The following is a 16,082-nucleotide window of genomic DNA, read 5'->3' as shown; positions in this document are numbered from 1 at the left end:
ACCAAGACTTATTTTTTAACGCAGCGGCCAAGGGTTCGATTCCGACCTGCGGCCCTTTGCTGCATGACTTAACGCTCTCTCTCCCCCCTTCCTTTCCACAACAGTCCAAATGCCCCCAAAAAATAATCTTAACAATAATTAGCATGTTGGCTAACACTGGCACATTTACAGTAGTTTATATCCACGACGTTCCACATCCTGGTTGCTCCGTTGCCGACAAAAATTCCACCAGATTTCACTCTTTTCGACCGGATTTCCGTTACCTTCCTCTTTCTTCGGTGGATTTATGAGGACTATGTTTAACTGCTCCTCAGATCTCTGCAGGGTAAATCCTGACAGCTAGCTAGACTATCTGTCCAATCTGAGTTTTCTGTTGCACGACTAAAACAACTTTTGAATGACACGTTCCACCAAAACAAGTTCCTTCCCGAGGCTATTTTGCAGCGGCACCACAGTTCTATCCGGTGCTTAGCACCGCCCATAAAGATTGTGATTGGTTTAAAGAAATGACAATAAACCAGAGCACATTTTTCTCCCATCCCGGAATGCTGTGTCGACTAGCCAGACCCTCCTCGGCAGCACTGTGGAGGAAGATCTGGCAAAGCGAGACTACATTTACAATGATGTTGATTAATGTGCATTATCCCTGAGAAATAATAAACATACTACACTATTTTTAGTCCAAAATCCATCCAATCTTGTGCTTCACAGCAAAGGTTTGTCACTGGTGTCTTACCTGTGAGCCTTTCTGTCCATCCTTGCCACCAGGTCCCCGTGGTCCAGGCTTTCCCTGTCCCATAGACACATTTCATTTAACAACATCACTGAATCTGGATGTGAAGCAAGACATTCTGTTTCGAAGAACTGAATCTCAACTTACCGGCTTACCATCAGCTCCTTTGCTGCCTGTGTTACCCTGCAGACAAGTTTAAAAAGGAATATAAATTTAAAAAAAAAACACTACGCCATCTGAATTTCACAAATTGATAAAAATTGGCTGGGTCTTTTAAATTGGTAATTCACATTTCATAAGTAAGGTGCACCCTACAGGCAGTCATGTCAAATGATTTTGGTTTTTCACAAGCTAAGCTTTTCACTAATAAGTTCCCTGCTGAGTAAAATCCCTATGGCAGACAGTTTTTGGCCCTAAAATTAGCGCACTGCTACGATTATGCTCATCATTAAGTCTATTACGAGCCCCATTCTGCAACCTACTGAGTGAGTTCACCTTATGTAAGCCTAGTCTGCTATTGAGGTCACCGACACCGTTTCCTTTCATGTTACCTACCTTCTCTCCTTTAAGGCCAGATGATCCTACATTTCCTGGCTCCCCCTGTGGAGCAGGAAAGAAATTGAACGATACATCATTTTAATGAAGGTGCTTATCGCTGCTCACACATGCAAGCAAACACACTGACGTAAACAAAATCATAAAAACAATTATCAGTTTTCTTCTACCATGTGTGTTACAGTATATAGAATTGTTGCCTTTCAGTAAGACCAAAGATAAAACAGTTTGTTATGGTTTTCACCTTGGTTGTGTTTATGAGTATACTGCTCTGCTTTTCATTTAGCATTAGAATCACATTCATTCTTACTCAAACAGACTTACTTGCTCTCCTTTCTGTCCAATCCCAGGCTCCCCCTTCTCGCCCTTCTGCTGCAGGGTTTGGGTGAGGACGCCGGGGACGAGGTTAGGGGTTAACTCTCCGAGGGTGGGGCACACAGAACACTGCTCTCCCTAAAGCACGTAGACAGATCGAAGGTGGGTCAAAGATAATCTACCAAATAATTATCCACATCACGACTCATTCAAATAAAAACACATAATAAAATAAATTAGCATGGTTAGAAACGTTCTGGTGCTCCAAGACAGGAGCAACTAGTGCTACATGAACAATGATGTGTACAGGTCTAGCACAACTCACACCGCAAATTTCACTAATTAGGGTACTCTATCTATCTGGCAACGGAGTAAAGTAGTCGGAACAAGAAATTGTTTAACCTTAAGCCTAATAACAGCTGACCTTTTCTCCTTTGGTGCCAGGTGATCCTGGTTCCCCCTGCCAAAACAAACAAAAACACAGACATCCAAGATGGCAAATTAGTCCCAGATCACTCTGATGAACGTGTTTGCCTTGAGATGTCGCGTCTCGACGTGGCACTGTAAGCATACAGCGGTACAATTAGGCAGATATATGTATGTGTGTATCAGCAATGTGTGAGTGGGTAGGTGTGTGGAGCTGGTTGGCATTCATGGACATTAGGGCTGGGTATCGTTAAAAAATATTCGATACCGGTACCGATACCAATACCGTGACTGCAATACCCCGGTTCCTAAACAATACTTTTTTCGATAACAATTTTATAAAACAAAAATAAATTACAACATTTCACATTACGGCAGAAATCTTTTTATTTATTTTTCAGCTTCTACTACGTGAGTATTTCCTGCGTGTCTCTACGCAGCCAATCACAAAGATTATTATATCTTCATAGAAGCATGCTGAATGCTTATTGGCTCACTGACGTTGATGAGATTTACTCCTAGGTATTGAAATTGGGTATTGAATGACGAGGAATTTTTTGATACTCGATACTTTAGAGGCAATTCTGTCGGTGCCTAAAAAGTATTGAATTCGGTACCCAGCCCCAATGGACATATGGGTATAGATATACTAAGGTGGCCATTTGTACTGTGTGTGTGTGTGTGTGTGTGTGCGCAATTTGTTCTCGTCTGTGGAGTTTAGTTCAGCTAGTTTGCTTGCATATGCTTTAGGAGAGAGCCTTCTGCTGCTGATGTTAGCATATCTGAATGTGTAGGAATGCAGATGAGCATGTGTATAGGTCACGCTTCCACAGAATCTGAATGAACCATAAGCTGTAAATGAATGACTCTATACCTTGTGTCCCGCCTTGCCAGCTGCACCCAGAGGCCCCTGGTACATATAGGGGAAGAAAAGAGAAGAGAGAAGCAGGGATGAGCCAGAAGTTATTGTTAGTTCAACTTTGATAGAGCGAGGTCATCATATCTCACTCTCTCTCTCTGTGTTGCTTTACCTCCTTCCCCCTCTGCCCTAACCAGGTATGACAGATGGATGCTTGCATTATTGGAAATCGTTGCACAGAGAATCTCATAAGGCTATAGATTTATATTCTTTTTCCCTACCACAAATCACTCCCCATTTTACCTGCTGGGGTTAAGTGGGGAGATGCAGGGTGAACAGGAAGAGAAACACAATGCACATTGCATGTTGAGTGCTGACTCACCGGAGAGAGAGAGAGAGAGAGAGAGAGAGAGAGAGAGAGAAACAAAATGACCATTGACAGCGTATCACACGTTCTCTCCTTGAGCTGCTGTGAGAATTACAAGGGCGAATACAACCCAGAGGTATAAATAAACGCCATACCTTAACCTTACAATGATAAGAAAAATGAAATATATACACTATCAAACAAGCGCTCAAGGTTCAATTGTCAGCTACAGCTCAGACTATGACTACGACTCGCTAATAAAACATGTAGCGAGATCGTAAAAATGGTAAACTGAACCACTCAGGGCAGGTTCAGAATACATTACAGTTTGACATAAAGCTCAAACCGTTGTACTTACAGGCAGTCCTCTCTCTCCTATCCCTGGTAATCCAGGCTCTCCTTTAGGGCCTGGCTTCCCTTGCAGAGCCACTGTGTTACCCACGTCTGCAGGCAGCACGGGGCACACTTCGCATGGGTCCCCCTGAAGATTGAACTCAAGTCAATATGTGGATGAGAGAGCACACAGGCATGCAGATTAAGAGATTAAAAACAATGTTTGCAGGTACCTTGTCTCCTTTAAACCCTGCCGGTCCTCTTGGTCCCTATGAAAACAGCAGAAACCCAGTCAAACTCTGATGTATCCACTCAGTCAGATTAGATAGATGTATTTCGGAAGCTCATGCATGCATTGCTGAATATCAATCAATGTTTAAACCAGTCTCTCACTGGGTCTCCTGACAGCCCTTTTTCTCCCGGAGGTCCTGTATTTCCCTGTTAACACAAATCAGACTATTGTTACAGGTACCCTGAAAACCATCTTTTTAACTTGTATGTCATTTTGGGTTTTGCTAGCTTAAGGATAGCAAGAATTTCTGAATTTACAGAAGGTTATGTAATCCTTCAACTACAGCGGAGAAAGAAATGGTGTGATGATGTTTATATGCTCGTCTGTATCAGTGGTTCCCCCACATTGCTATTAGATGAGCTGTCGATCCACCTCACCCGTCATGTTCCAAATATGTTCTTATGAATGGATTATAAATGGGGGCGGGGGGGGTTACAACATCATGTGTCAAATGGTGAACCTACCGTGTCTCCCTTTGCACCACCCGGTTCACCAGGAGGGCCCTGATGGGAAAACAAAGTACATGAATCTTTTCAAATGCCGTTCTGATACACTTTTAGGCTTGAACAAAAGGCAATGAATGCTGCACCAAAAGAAGGAGTCCTGTCAAGTCCTGAGACCATCTCGAAGACGAGTGTAAGGCCATTAAGACAACCAGTTACACCATCCAATAAGTGCACATAGGATTCTTTATTTCCTCCAGAGGATTAAAGAAAAAAAAAAACTTACTGGTAAGCCTGGCTTTCCGACTCCCGGTGGGCCTGGCAATCCGGGCTTCCCTGGCTCCCCAGCCAAACCCTCAGGACCCACCAAACCTGGGGTACCCTGGGAAAACAAGTTCACCACAGCTCTATTAAATCAGGGTTTCTGCAGGTTTCACCAAGTCAAATTTTTAAGACTTTTTAAGACCTTTTTAAGACCATTATAAATGACATTGAGGACATATATATATAAAAACAAGTCAGATGTCAGAGTCAGGAAACATCTTCTGAAACAATTCCCCAATTTCCTCATTCGCATTACAGGGCTGGTGTCTAGATTGGCTGCAAAATAAGTTGCATGTTGGTCTCATTTGTAGTCGTAATGCAGATAATTATATTTGGACTAGCGACAGAAAGAACTACAACACCACGGAATTAAAAAAACAAACATTTTAAAGCTGCGGGAACATTTCAATGAGCATTAGAGGTAGCGTTGCATTGACGTAGGAAAATTAACACAAGAATTTTGAAGGCCTAAAATTTTAGACTTTTTAAGACCCAGCGGAAACCCTGTCAATCCAACCTGAACTGAATATATATGACAGGTTGATGGTAGAAATTCATTGAAGACAGACCTTCGTTCCCTTGGGACCGACGACACAGATGGACCCTGCTCGACCCTGGGAAACAGTGACAGAGAGAGAGAGGTGACAGCATCAGTATGGTAACTGACATCGTCAGGGCCAGCCCAGAATAATCAATCACATATACAAAATGTCTTTATAAATTGTTAAAAGTCACTTGTTGATTTCCCCCATTTCTTGACATTTCACAATTGGAAGTAGGAGGAGAGAGAATTGCAGAGTCTGTAAGATGTTTTATCTTCAGTGGTGCATATGCAATATTTTCTAGCTGCCTGATTCAAGTCACATCAACAAGCACGTTCAAATTCACAATGTCAGATAGCTTAAGAAAATATATTCTCCACCAAATCCATCTGTACATGACAAGCACTTAGCCTGGTAAACAGCTAAACGTGAGTGCGTCTGATGCCGGAAACCAGAGGGAATATCTGTTTTCATGCACACACACGTTGTAATTTGTCCCTCAAAACTTTTCATGCGTCTACAGGATCACTGCGCTGAACACGGAAGATTAAAAGGTTTAAGTCTTCCTGAATGGGCGCCTGCCTGTGTGAGAGACGAACGGCGCAGTCAATGAGGTGGCATTGATTGTGCAAGCTTTGTTGCTCTAGCCTAATCTAACAGGCATTAACAGGCCGACTTAACGCCATGGGAGAAGGGGGGCGGGGGGCATGATATCAATGAGAGTCTAAGCTTAAAGAGTAATACCGTATAAGTTTACTGAATATCCACTCTTAGCCAGATAAAAGTGTCTGTGTAAGTGTGTGTGGTTTTGTGTGTGTGTGTGTGTGTGTGTGTGTGTGTGTGTGTGTGTGTGTGTGTGTGTGTGTGTGTGTGTGTGTGTGTACTAATGTGTATGTGAGTGCATGCTTATATTTAGCATTTGTGGAACTGAAAATATATATTTCAAGGTTCAACGGTTTGACTTAACCTCAAAGCAAATTTCATGTCTGACACTTTCATTGATTCATATATACAGTAAAAAGACAATATAAATAAATAATAAATACATAAATAAAAGACACCTACATCCTTCCCTGGAGTGCCTGTGAGACCCTGTGTACCGATTTCTCCCTTCTGACCTTTTTCTCCCTGGACAGAGCCAAACATACAGAGGGACAAGTCCAATGAATAAGGGGTTAGAAATGAATTAGATGGACATTAAAAAGGTCATATCTTCATTATTCATCAATGAGAGTTTCTTAAACCGTTCACCTTGTACCCTGCTGCTTCGCCCCAGTTGGCAGGCGGCGCCTGTGGAGAGGAGGAATGGAGACAAGGCCCAGATCAATGACCTGGCGCTAAAGAGACATCACACACACACCACTGGAGCATAGCAAACAACACAGTGACCAGTCAGCAACCCGAAGGGACTACTAGCTGAAACCATATGCTCCACTCACACACACACACACACACACACACACACACACACACACACACACACACACACACACACACACACAGAGAAACACAGTACATACAGATGCATGAGACAGACACACACTCATTCCCATGCATAATTAATATTGGGACTGAATGCATGAAAATTGATTTTTGAATAAGGATCAACTAAATAGCTGAAGGTTTGGAAGGCAGTGGGATGCGGTGCTGTAACCTGTAGCAGAAGATTGGCACTCACCGGCTCACCTCTCTCTCCCTTCTGGCCCTTGGGTCCCTCTGTGCACTGAGGTTAGAGACACTTGGTTGGCATGTGTTATCACAGACCACGTTTTGGCCAATTTTTAGGTGCTTACTGTGCTGCATGCCAAAAATGGAGACAATGCTTTAATTCAAAACGAGTGGGAAAAAGTTACTTACTGGACCTGGATTGGAGCCAGAACAGCCATCACCCTGAGATGGAGAGAGAGGCAGAAAAGAAGAACTAGGTGGTTGGATTGGTCCACAGCCAGCATCATATTAGACTACGGCAGCATCCAAGTGTTTGTGTTGGAGTGTGTACGTAGATAGGTATCAGTGATTGGCATGTCTGGTCACATATGATGACATCACACATTCCGCTGATATTAGTCTGACTACACACACATACAGATTTGTGTGTGTGTGTGTGTGTGTGTGTGTGTGTGTGTATGTATTTTGTTCATGTCTTTCACACTCACCCGGTCGCCTTTTTCCCCTTTCAACCCAGCAGCTACCTGCAACACACACATAGAGTCACACACTCTGTAGTGATATACTTTTGACATGATATAATGGAAAGAAGTGAAAGTAAAGATCAGAGATCCTTACATTTTCTTCCCCATTCAGGAATAAACAACCAGCACACTACAGACAGACAGACACAGAGAGAGAGATAATTATTATTATTAAACTTTATTTAATATTCACTGAATAAGATGTGTCTGAGTAAAAAGGAAGTTTGTGAAGATGGGTTGTAGTCTCTGTAGTCACCAGGTGGAGGCACTGTTACACAAAACTAAACTGTGTGCTGAACCTCTGTGCTGCTACAGTATGCAGTTAAAAAAGGATGGGAGGTGGCTAAGTGGGCACACAAACACAGACATACACACGCACGCACACACGCAGGCACGTGCACACACACAAACACGCATGCACACACGCAGGCGCAGGCACGCGCACACACACACACACACACACACACACACACACACACACAGCTCCCATGGAAGACGAAGATCAATAGGAATGTCTGATTCCCACAGCACAGGAGTGAGGAGACCAGCTGCTCCTCACAGGAGGGTGCACACACACACTCACACGCACACATACCAAATAAGGATAACCATTATCTGAAGCATTTTTAGCGGAAGCAAGTAAATAAAGCCGAATTCCCCACCCGGTGTTTCTGGGAGTCACACCAGGAAGTTTGCATACATTGAAGCAGGGACTATGAGCTTGCTGAAACGATGGAAGGGTGCTAGTAACAGCACAGAGATAATGTGTAATTCTCCCTTTCCCCCATCCACCCCCCCCCCCCCCTCAACCCACACACACACACACACACACACACACACTCCCTCCTACGAGTTACAAATCTATCAATGGCTGGCTCGGCCAGCTCCAATGACGAGTCACTCTTTCCGAGCTCTTGTCTAGCCGTAGGATTAGTCAAGTCCTCAAATAGTTCCACTTAAAACCTCTGCAGCTTTGCATTTACTGTTCATTCTCTACATTCAGCTTTGAAATGGAAAAAGTTAGATTGCAGTAAAAGAGCTGCACACGCTCTCTGTGCATTATGAAATGGCACTAACATATCTGTGTAACTAAGCCCAACTAATCTCTAAAGAACACTATGCTTAATGTATATTAAGTTGCCATGTCAATAGGTTTTCGTTTACTGCCTGTATTTATACGGTTTTTGTTTACTGCCTGTATTTATACGGTTTTTGTTTACTGTCTGTATTTATACAGTACGAGATGCAGTGTTTTTCTGAAAACCTCGGCATCTCTCTAACCTTCAGTCCATTTGGTGTCCACGCTGTCCGCCATCTCTCTCTCTCTCTCTCTCTCTCTCTCTCTCTCTCTCTCTCTCTCTCTCTCTCTCTGCCTATTCCCCCTTGTCCTCTCTTTTCACTCAGGCTTCTCTGTGCAGGACCATCAGTCATCCTGGGACCGCTCTCTCTCCCTCTCTCCCTCCCCTGGCTGTTGGTGCCTCATTCCAGATGTTCTGGATATGGATCTTCATACTCCAGGAGGTTCAACCCCTCATATATATATATATCTATATATATATATATATATATATATATATATATATATATATATAGTATATATATATATATATATATATATATATAGATATACATAGATATATATATATATAGTACATATACATATATATATATATATATACATATATATATATACATATATATATAGTATATATATATATATATATATATATATATATATATACATATTGATTAGTGCATTTTTAAGTGTCTCTGGTTTTATAATTGGAATCCCAGTACAACATTTGGCACAAGTATCCTAATTAGTGTCATACTTTAGTGTCATATTTAACATCCACACAAATTAACTTTTTGACATCCACCATCCCAATACACAGGCTCTCATTATACATTATGCATGCCAAAAGCTATGCTCATTTATTGTCTGTCTGATGTCTAAACATCTCAAAAGACATTTTTTTGCCACCAACATCCTGTCAGTGAGCCTTGTTTTTTTGGTATTAAACATCCCAATGGGCTCATTTTTTGGCATTGTCTCTCTAGTTGCCAGGACTTGACAGAACAAGGGCAACACCCACAACACACTGATGAAAATCTAATATCAGTAAAAACACAAATTAGTAATTGCCTGGCTTGTATGTTTTAAGATATGTAGAATCAATTATATATTTGGGGGTTTATTAGTGCTACTTTCTCAAATGCATAATACTTTACTCTGATGCATGATCTAATGGCAAAGACAGGAAGTGGATGCTGGGATTTTATTTCTGGAAAATAGTCCTTTATGTTACAGTAATAGATTCCTGCTGAACCCTTTGACTCCCATAACCAGGAAGCCACTGATGTAGCAGGAACAAGCTATAGAGGAATCACTGGAGAAGCATGACATAAACACTGTGATAGAAATTGGTTTCTGACTGAGCTTAGGATTGTGCAGCGGAAGCCAAATCCACCCCATATCACATTAATACATAGGCCTGCTTGGCATATTTGTTGGCATTTGTGTTGCAATGCATAATATCAGGTATCAATGGATTCCTATGGGTACTATGCCTATTTTTACCCTGGAAAAAATGTTGCCTCTGTAATTTGACCAAATTAAACCCACAGAACAGAAAAAAAGTCACTTTTGTTTCTTTGTGAGTGTTTGCCTCCAGTGGCAAGGCAAGCTTTGTGCTCCATCCCAGGTAATAACCTACATTGAATAAGTCAGGGGAGGTGGCCAGGTGCATTAGATAGCACACACAGGAGCAACATAATGAAGCGTCTAGAGTTTTGCAGTCTATTTGTGAACAAAACATGCCTACTGTAGGTGAATGACAAAATGAATAGGCAGCGGCAACTCCTGCCTGAGACTCGGTGCATAATGAGGTGTAAATCAGTCCTCGGTCAGTCAGCGAGCTAGGTACGTGTTGTGGAGGGAGGAGGAAATAGCAATAGGCTATTTCTTTTTCTAAACCCATGGACAACACACATACACACAATATAAAAGCTGTACACACATACATTGTCTTCCTATTTGAATTTCAGCAGTACATACATCCTTATCCACCCATTTACTTGCTAATCCTGGACCCTCAACATTGGACTTTTAGAGTCTCCAATTCAACTGAACCTGCATGTGTTTGGACTGGGGGAGCTTGAGGCTTGCTTTGAGACGCCCTGTCTTGGTCTGAGCCACTGAGCCAGTCTCATTAGAAATTCAGTACTGTAAAATCAAGTGTGTGTGTGTGTGTGTGTGTGTGTGTGTGTGTGTGTGTGTGTGTGTGTGTGTGTGTGTGTGTGTGTGTGTGTGTGTGTGTGTGTGTGTGTGTGTGTGTGAGGCTTACTTTCTCTGCCAGATCCTTTGATGCAAAAATCTCCTGTTGGTAGACAGAAAGAAAAGGGAAAAACAGAAATGAAAAAAAGAAAGAAAGAAAACATCAGGCCTTTTTCCTTTCACATCACATCTGAACATGACCTCAATATTATTGCCATATTGGCTTCACATTGATTCGAAAATGCTTTCTGTCTATGTTTAGACACTAATGTTGACAGTTGTAATGGCCAAAACTGTCTCAAACCATATCAAGACACGTTAAATGCAATAGCTTTAAAGAGCATTCACAGAAATATTATTTAGTGTGGTTTGCTCCATTTTGGCTCAAATTCTATCAAGACATTAATCTACATTTTAGAAATTCTTTTCAAATCTTTGAGCACATACTCTAGTTATATTCCCAGTCACTGGCAGTTCTGCTGCAGTTCTTAGTAACTCTGTGAAGATTTTCCCAGGAATGGCAACAATTGCATTTTTTAAATATCTCTATAATATCAACATCATATCAGATCTTTGGCACAGGCAAGCTGTTGTTTTCCTGTTCCATGTGCAGTACATCCCTGTTGTCATTGCAATCCATTGCATCAGATCCACATTGAAGAAAGGAGAAATAAGGTCCATCTTGGTTTCACACACAGGTCATTAACAGTTATTCTTTATTCTGAGTGAAAAAAAGAGATGAAAGCAGATGAGCAGAGAGAGAAGGAGAAGTACTGTACCCCATGAGCCCAGGGGCAAATAAAGAGATAGACCCTGCTGTGCACAGAGTTACAACAAGAAACATGGAGGAAGGACTGGAAAGCTGATCGGAAACAATTTGTTCAAAACGTAAAGTTAGAAGGAGAGGAATAAGGACGAGTTTCGGCAAAGGGAAGAAGGGAGAAGACATTTTACAGCTGGTTTTGGACTTCAACCTAAAAAAGTCAAGTAGAAACACACTGAGACCGGCGAAACAAGATACAAAAAAAGCCTTTGGGTCCTCTGAGGACCAGATGACCTTTCAGTTGGGAGCTGGGCTGAAAGCAAGGGGGAAAAAAAGGTTGACAGCACTGGAAGATGAGAAAGAGTGTGGGTGAGATTTGTCATACCTCAGGAAGGCAGTAACTGCTGTGACCCAAACACAGACACAATCAATGGTACACACACCTTTGCACCAAACCTGATTCGACTAGTAATGGTAAAAACAGACACCACAAGATGTGGTTTGTACTGTAAATTCATCCCATAATCCTCTAGTGGAAACCAAAACATTCTAGCGGAAATCCCAAAGATACCAGATATGTCAGGCTGAATTTTGGGGAAATGTGTATAAAATAATGAACAAGGCAATTCAGTTTGATGGGATGGTGAAAACCTAAACAAAAACATTGGTTGGAATATTTCACTTAGTGTAAGCATCATTTAGCTCGAATAAAGACGTGGAGTTCTCCAAATCTATGATAAGGTGAACATTTTCCAGCCTTAAAGCAGTACTAGTTTGACATTTTGGGAAATATGCTTATTACAGTTTTTTATGATCGCTATGACACTTTTTTCAATACTTTTAACAACTTTCCTAAACTCTTAACGCACCAACACACCTACAACACACAATTGACAAAACAGTTCATTTAATGCTCAAAATCACACATTGAAAACTAAACTCTAACACTAATTTTCAAAATACAATAATTCACACACAATAAATAATAATAATAATAAAAACACAATACACTATGTCTACCAAAACAATGCAAACATGTCTCAAAACACATGTTCTCTACCAACAGGAACATTTAGTCAATCACTGACTGCACAATGTCATACAAAACACTAACATCAGATGGAATTACAGAAACTACATTATTTGATATGTGTCAGGTCTGCCCTTATACAATAATATTAGTATATCGTATTGATCATAGATTGTGTTTTGAACTGCAGTTTCTCTTGAAGCCTCTCTACGTTTTTGTTTTGTTGGGTTTAGTAAATGCAGACATATTGTTTCTTCTTTTTTTTACTGTAAGATTATTTTTTGGGCTTTTCCGCCGAGGTTGAAAGAACCTCAACACCTGAGTGTGTTTCCTAGAAGGGAATCAGCTGTGATCGATCTATTTGCATAGCTTCAATCAGCTGTTTCTCAATAAATGCATGTATAAAATGCAGGGGATATATTTGTGTTTCAATTTACAATATGATCAGCTGTTCACTTTGACTTTAGCCTATACGTAAGGTTTCGAACATGTTGTTATCTGTTCAGACATACAGAGCGAAAGCATTTGCAAATTGGTCAGTAAAAATCCATTGTTTTGGTCTTGGTGGAGCTTGTGTGTAAAAGAAGTTACATTTGAAATTTTTGCATTTGCAATTTAAGCATTTTAAATGTGTGTGCATTTTGTGTCAAAGCAACAAGAAATGTGTTAATTGTTGAGCCTACACAGACAAATGTTGTGCTAACTGTGTTAAGAGTTTAGGAAAGTTGTTAAAAGTATTGAAAAAATTGTCATAGCGATTGTAAAAAACTGTAGTTAGGCTAGCTGTTTCCCCCTGTCACCAGTCTTTGTGCTAAGCTAAGTGACTGCTAGCTTCATACTTAGCGTAGAAACATGAGAGATGATTCCGGTTCTTATCGATTCTCGATTCCGATTCTTTGAGGGCTGGAGTGGAAAGGGGTCACATGGTTATTTCACAAATAAGAGGAATGTTTTATTTTGATTCAGTGGTGGTTTGCAGTTTACCAGGCGTAAAACAAAGCCACACTAGAGCACTGCTTACTGTGCTCCATGGCTGCAACACAACAAGCGCCTGGCTGCTACGGAAACCAAAACTTCTGAACCAATGATCGGATTTGAAACCAAATCCTCCAAACGATTCCAATAGAGAAACGATTCCGATGAAATCGTAATTTTTGGAACCATTACAAGTAGGAATCGGTTCTCGATGACCAATCCTAGTTGTATCCATCTCCCAATCTAACTCTTGGCAAGAAAACAAATATAATATTAATCTATTGCCAAAAATATCAAACTACTGCTTTAAAAGAGCACTTGGCGTTGCACTCCTATAAAATTGTCAGATTTACTATGAACCTTTAAAATGCAGCACAACCACAGATATAATTTTTTTATTCCCCACATCCTTCTTTCTAGTCAAAATCTGGTGCATACATTAACCACAATGCAAACTCAAACACAGGAAATTTGGTTGAAGAGGTGGGTTTGTTATGAAGCTCAGCGCTAATTCTTTCAGGAAGACTTCTAATAACTTCAATCAACGCTCTCTCTTCCTAAAACTATTCAGCTGTTTAGAGGCGTTCATTTTCAGTACCACTGTGCCACGAAATCCACGATCCAATCACAGCATTACATCCCTGCTTTAAATCTGTTTCTCTCTCTGATGCTGCCAGCTGTCATTTCAGGCAAAGCGTGCAACCCTCCTCCCCTTCCACCTCCAGTCACTATCACCCTGGGTCCTCCTCCAGCAGAACGCTCCGTCTGCTCCTTCGGTCTGGTCTTCGGGCTCCTTCGCCACCGCCACCAGTGTCTAGACTCCATCGGGGGGGATATGTCTTGGCTTCTCTACCCCTTTAAAGATTATTTTATAATCTAATCTCCAAAGACTGTACAGTTCATATTATGCATATGTACAATAAATCTTTGCATATCTGCAATGAAGTCTCTCCTGATTGAAATGCTTTGAGCAGCTAATGTGGCCTTGAGCCGCATTGGTAAGCTCACTTCTTTTCTAACTCTACCCCCATTTTTTATTTTTTTTATTTTTTTTTCATTTTCAAACTAGTAGTCTTCAGACACAGTCAATGCTGACTCAAGGTATATCACTTAAGGCAAATTAACAGACTTCACTCAGCTCCTTCTTCAGCCACAAAAGGGTTAATACAACTTTTCTTCACACATTCAGTAGTACTCCCTAAGACCTGTAAACAGACATTCATGTGTATAACCTTTGGAGAAAAGAAGGGGAAAAACTGTAGGCTATATTATGGGGTTAACAAAGGAATATACATCCACAGGAATAGTATTTCACCAATAGCTGGCCCAAATTTACCCTGTGCTCACTCCATAGCAATAAAGAACAGTACTCCACATACAGAACACATGACATTCCAAGTATGCTGAGTATTAAATACACTGTCACTCAGTGAAGCTTAGTTAAATGAAAGCGGTGCTATGAATCAGTAACATCTGGCCTTCACACTGGAATCTTGGATTACATTGATCATTTACTGTGTACAAAGCTAGCACACAGATAAAAATAGAAACCACTCAACTTAGTTTGTGCATGTGTGAGCATTTTGTGAAATAGGGCAAAAGAGAATGGAGATGGCATAGATATAAAAGTGGGGAATGAGGACAGCAATGTGTGTGGGCCTGCAGTGCAGTCATGGCAGTTACACATCTGTAAGGAAGATAATGGTAACATTACTAGTCGTGGAAAATATAACTATATAAAGAAAGACATCATAATACACAAATTAAAACAGTCAGTCTGCAACTGACAGCAGAGAGCAAGGAGAGAAAGAATGGCAGGTGTGAGAGAGAAAGAAACACAGAGAGATGGCATGTCTGAGTTATTGTAACTGTGTCGGACTGAAACCATCTATGGGATTGATTACGGTGTCTTGAAGTCTGCCAGAGCTCTAAGTTAACACCAGCTCTCCACAAGACAAACACCAGGCCCTAATGAATAGATAATTGGATATAGATCCTATTAATATGAATGATGAAACAAGCGGCTGTGGGAACTAAAAGAAATTGCCTATATGTTACACTGGACGAACTTCATGTATCACGCAGCATTGAAGCAGCCATAAAAAAAACGCCATGGAAATGTGTGCTAAAAACTGCTCCCATGTGTTGCATAAGGCTCTATTTGTCACAAACACACTATTTGTCCGCCCGAGGACACTTTGAACAATTGCTACCAGCACGTAACTGAACTAAAGTCACAAAAACTCAGAAGTGCTAAAGACTGTAGCAGAGTAGAAAGCATGTTTTCCATGACAGAGTTTCAAGGAAGAACAACTAAGCCATTTGGTAAAAGTCCTACAGGCCAGTTTTTGCTTGCCAGCAGAAGCATCTAAGACAACTCAAACTGTCTCAAGAAGAAATCTGTTTAAGGCCTTTAAACAGTCCTCGTCTGTGTCTGTATGTGTTATGTCTTTGCCTGATGGGAGCCACGTGTTGTAATAATTCAAGATAGATAGAAGTGACAGTGTTTGTGGAAGATTCAATAACATTTCCCCTCAATTTGTTACTGAATTTAAGTGCTTGTCATTGACTTTACAATATCTAATAAGATGAGTATTTTCAGTATATGGTACTGTATATGGTGTAATTGTGTTTGTGTGTGACCATACATGTTCTG

At 40.9% G+C, this 16,082-nt stretch overlaps 1 protein-coding gene across 1 annotated transcript in view; it reads right to left on the bottom strand.

The window, feature by feature from the left end:
• col16a1 (collagen, type XVI, alpha 1) overlaps nt 1–16,082 on the bottom strand; it is a 73,665-nt gene that overhangs the window by 31,249 nt on the left and 26,334 nt on the right. Inside the window, exons 9-27 of the mRNA XM_078267390.1 lie at nt 10,729–10,761; nt 7,476–7,511; nt 7,346–7,381; nt 7,047–7,079; nt 6,868–6,912; nt 6,441–6,479; nt 6,255–6,317; nt 5,217–5,261; nt 4,610–4,705; nt 4,345–4,383; nt 3,982–4,026; nt 3,822–3,857; nt 3,614–3,736; nt 2,904–2,939; nt 2,028–2,063; nt 1,613–1,741; nt 1,289–1,333; nt 881–916; nt 737–790 (exon numbers count right to left, since the gene is read on the bottom strand). Of these exons, the coding sequence (XP_078123516.1) occupies nt 737–790; nt 881–916; nt 1,289–1,333; nt 1,613–1,741; nt 2,028–2,063; nt 2,904–2,939; nt 3,614–3,736; nt 3,822–3,857; nt 3,982–4,026; nt 4,345–4,383; nt 4,610–4,705; nt 5,217–5,261; nt 6,255–6,317; nt 6,441–6,479; nt 6,868–6,912; nt 7,047–7,079; nt 7,346–7,381; nt 7,476–7,511; nt 10,729–10,761 (1,005 nt within the window). The remainder of the gene's footprint in view (nt 1–736; nt 791–880; nt 917–1,288; nt 1,334–1,612; nt 1,742–2,027; nt 2,064–2,903; nt 2,940–3,613; nt 3,737–3,821; nt 3,858–3,981; nt 4,027–4,344; nt 4,384–4,609; nt 4,706–5,216; nt 5,262–6,254; nt 6,318–6,440; nt 6,480–6,867; nt 6,913–7,046; nt 7,080–7,345; nt 7,382–7,475; nt 7,512–10,728; nt 10,762–16,082) is intronic.

Source organism: Sander vitreus, chromosome 14 (genome assembly GCF_031162955.1).
Source record: "Sander vitreus isolate 19-12246 chromosome 14, sanVit1, whole genome shotgun sequence".
Taxonomy (NCBI): Eukaryota; Metazoa; Chordata; class Actinopteri; order Perciformes; family Percidae; genus Sander; species Sander vitreus.
This window is presented reverse-complemented; position numbering and strand designations above follow the sequence as displayed.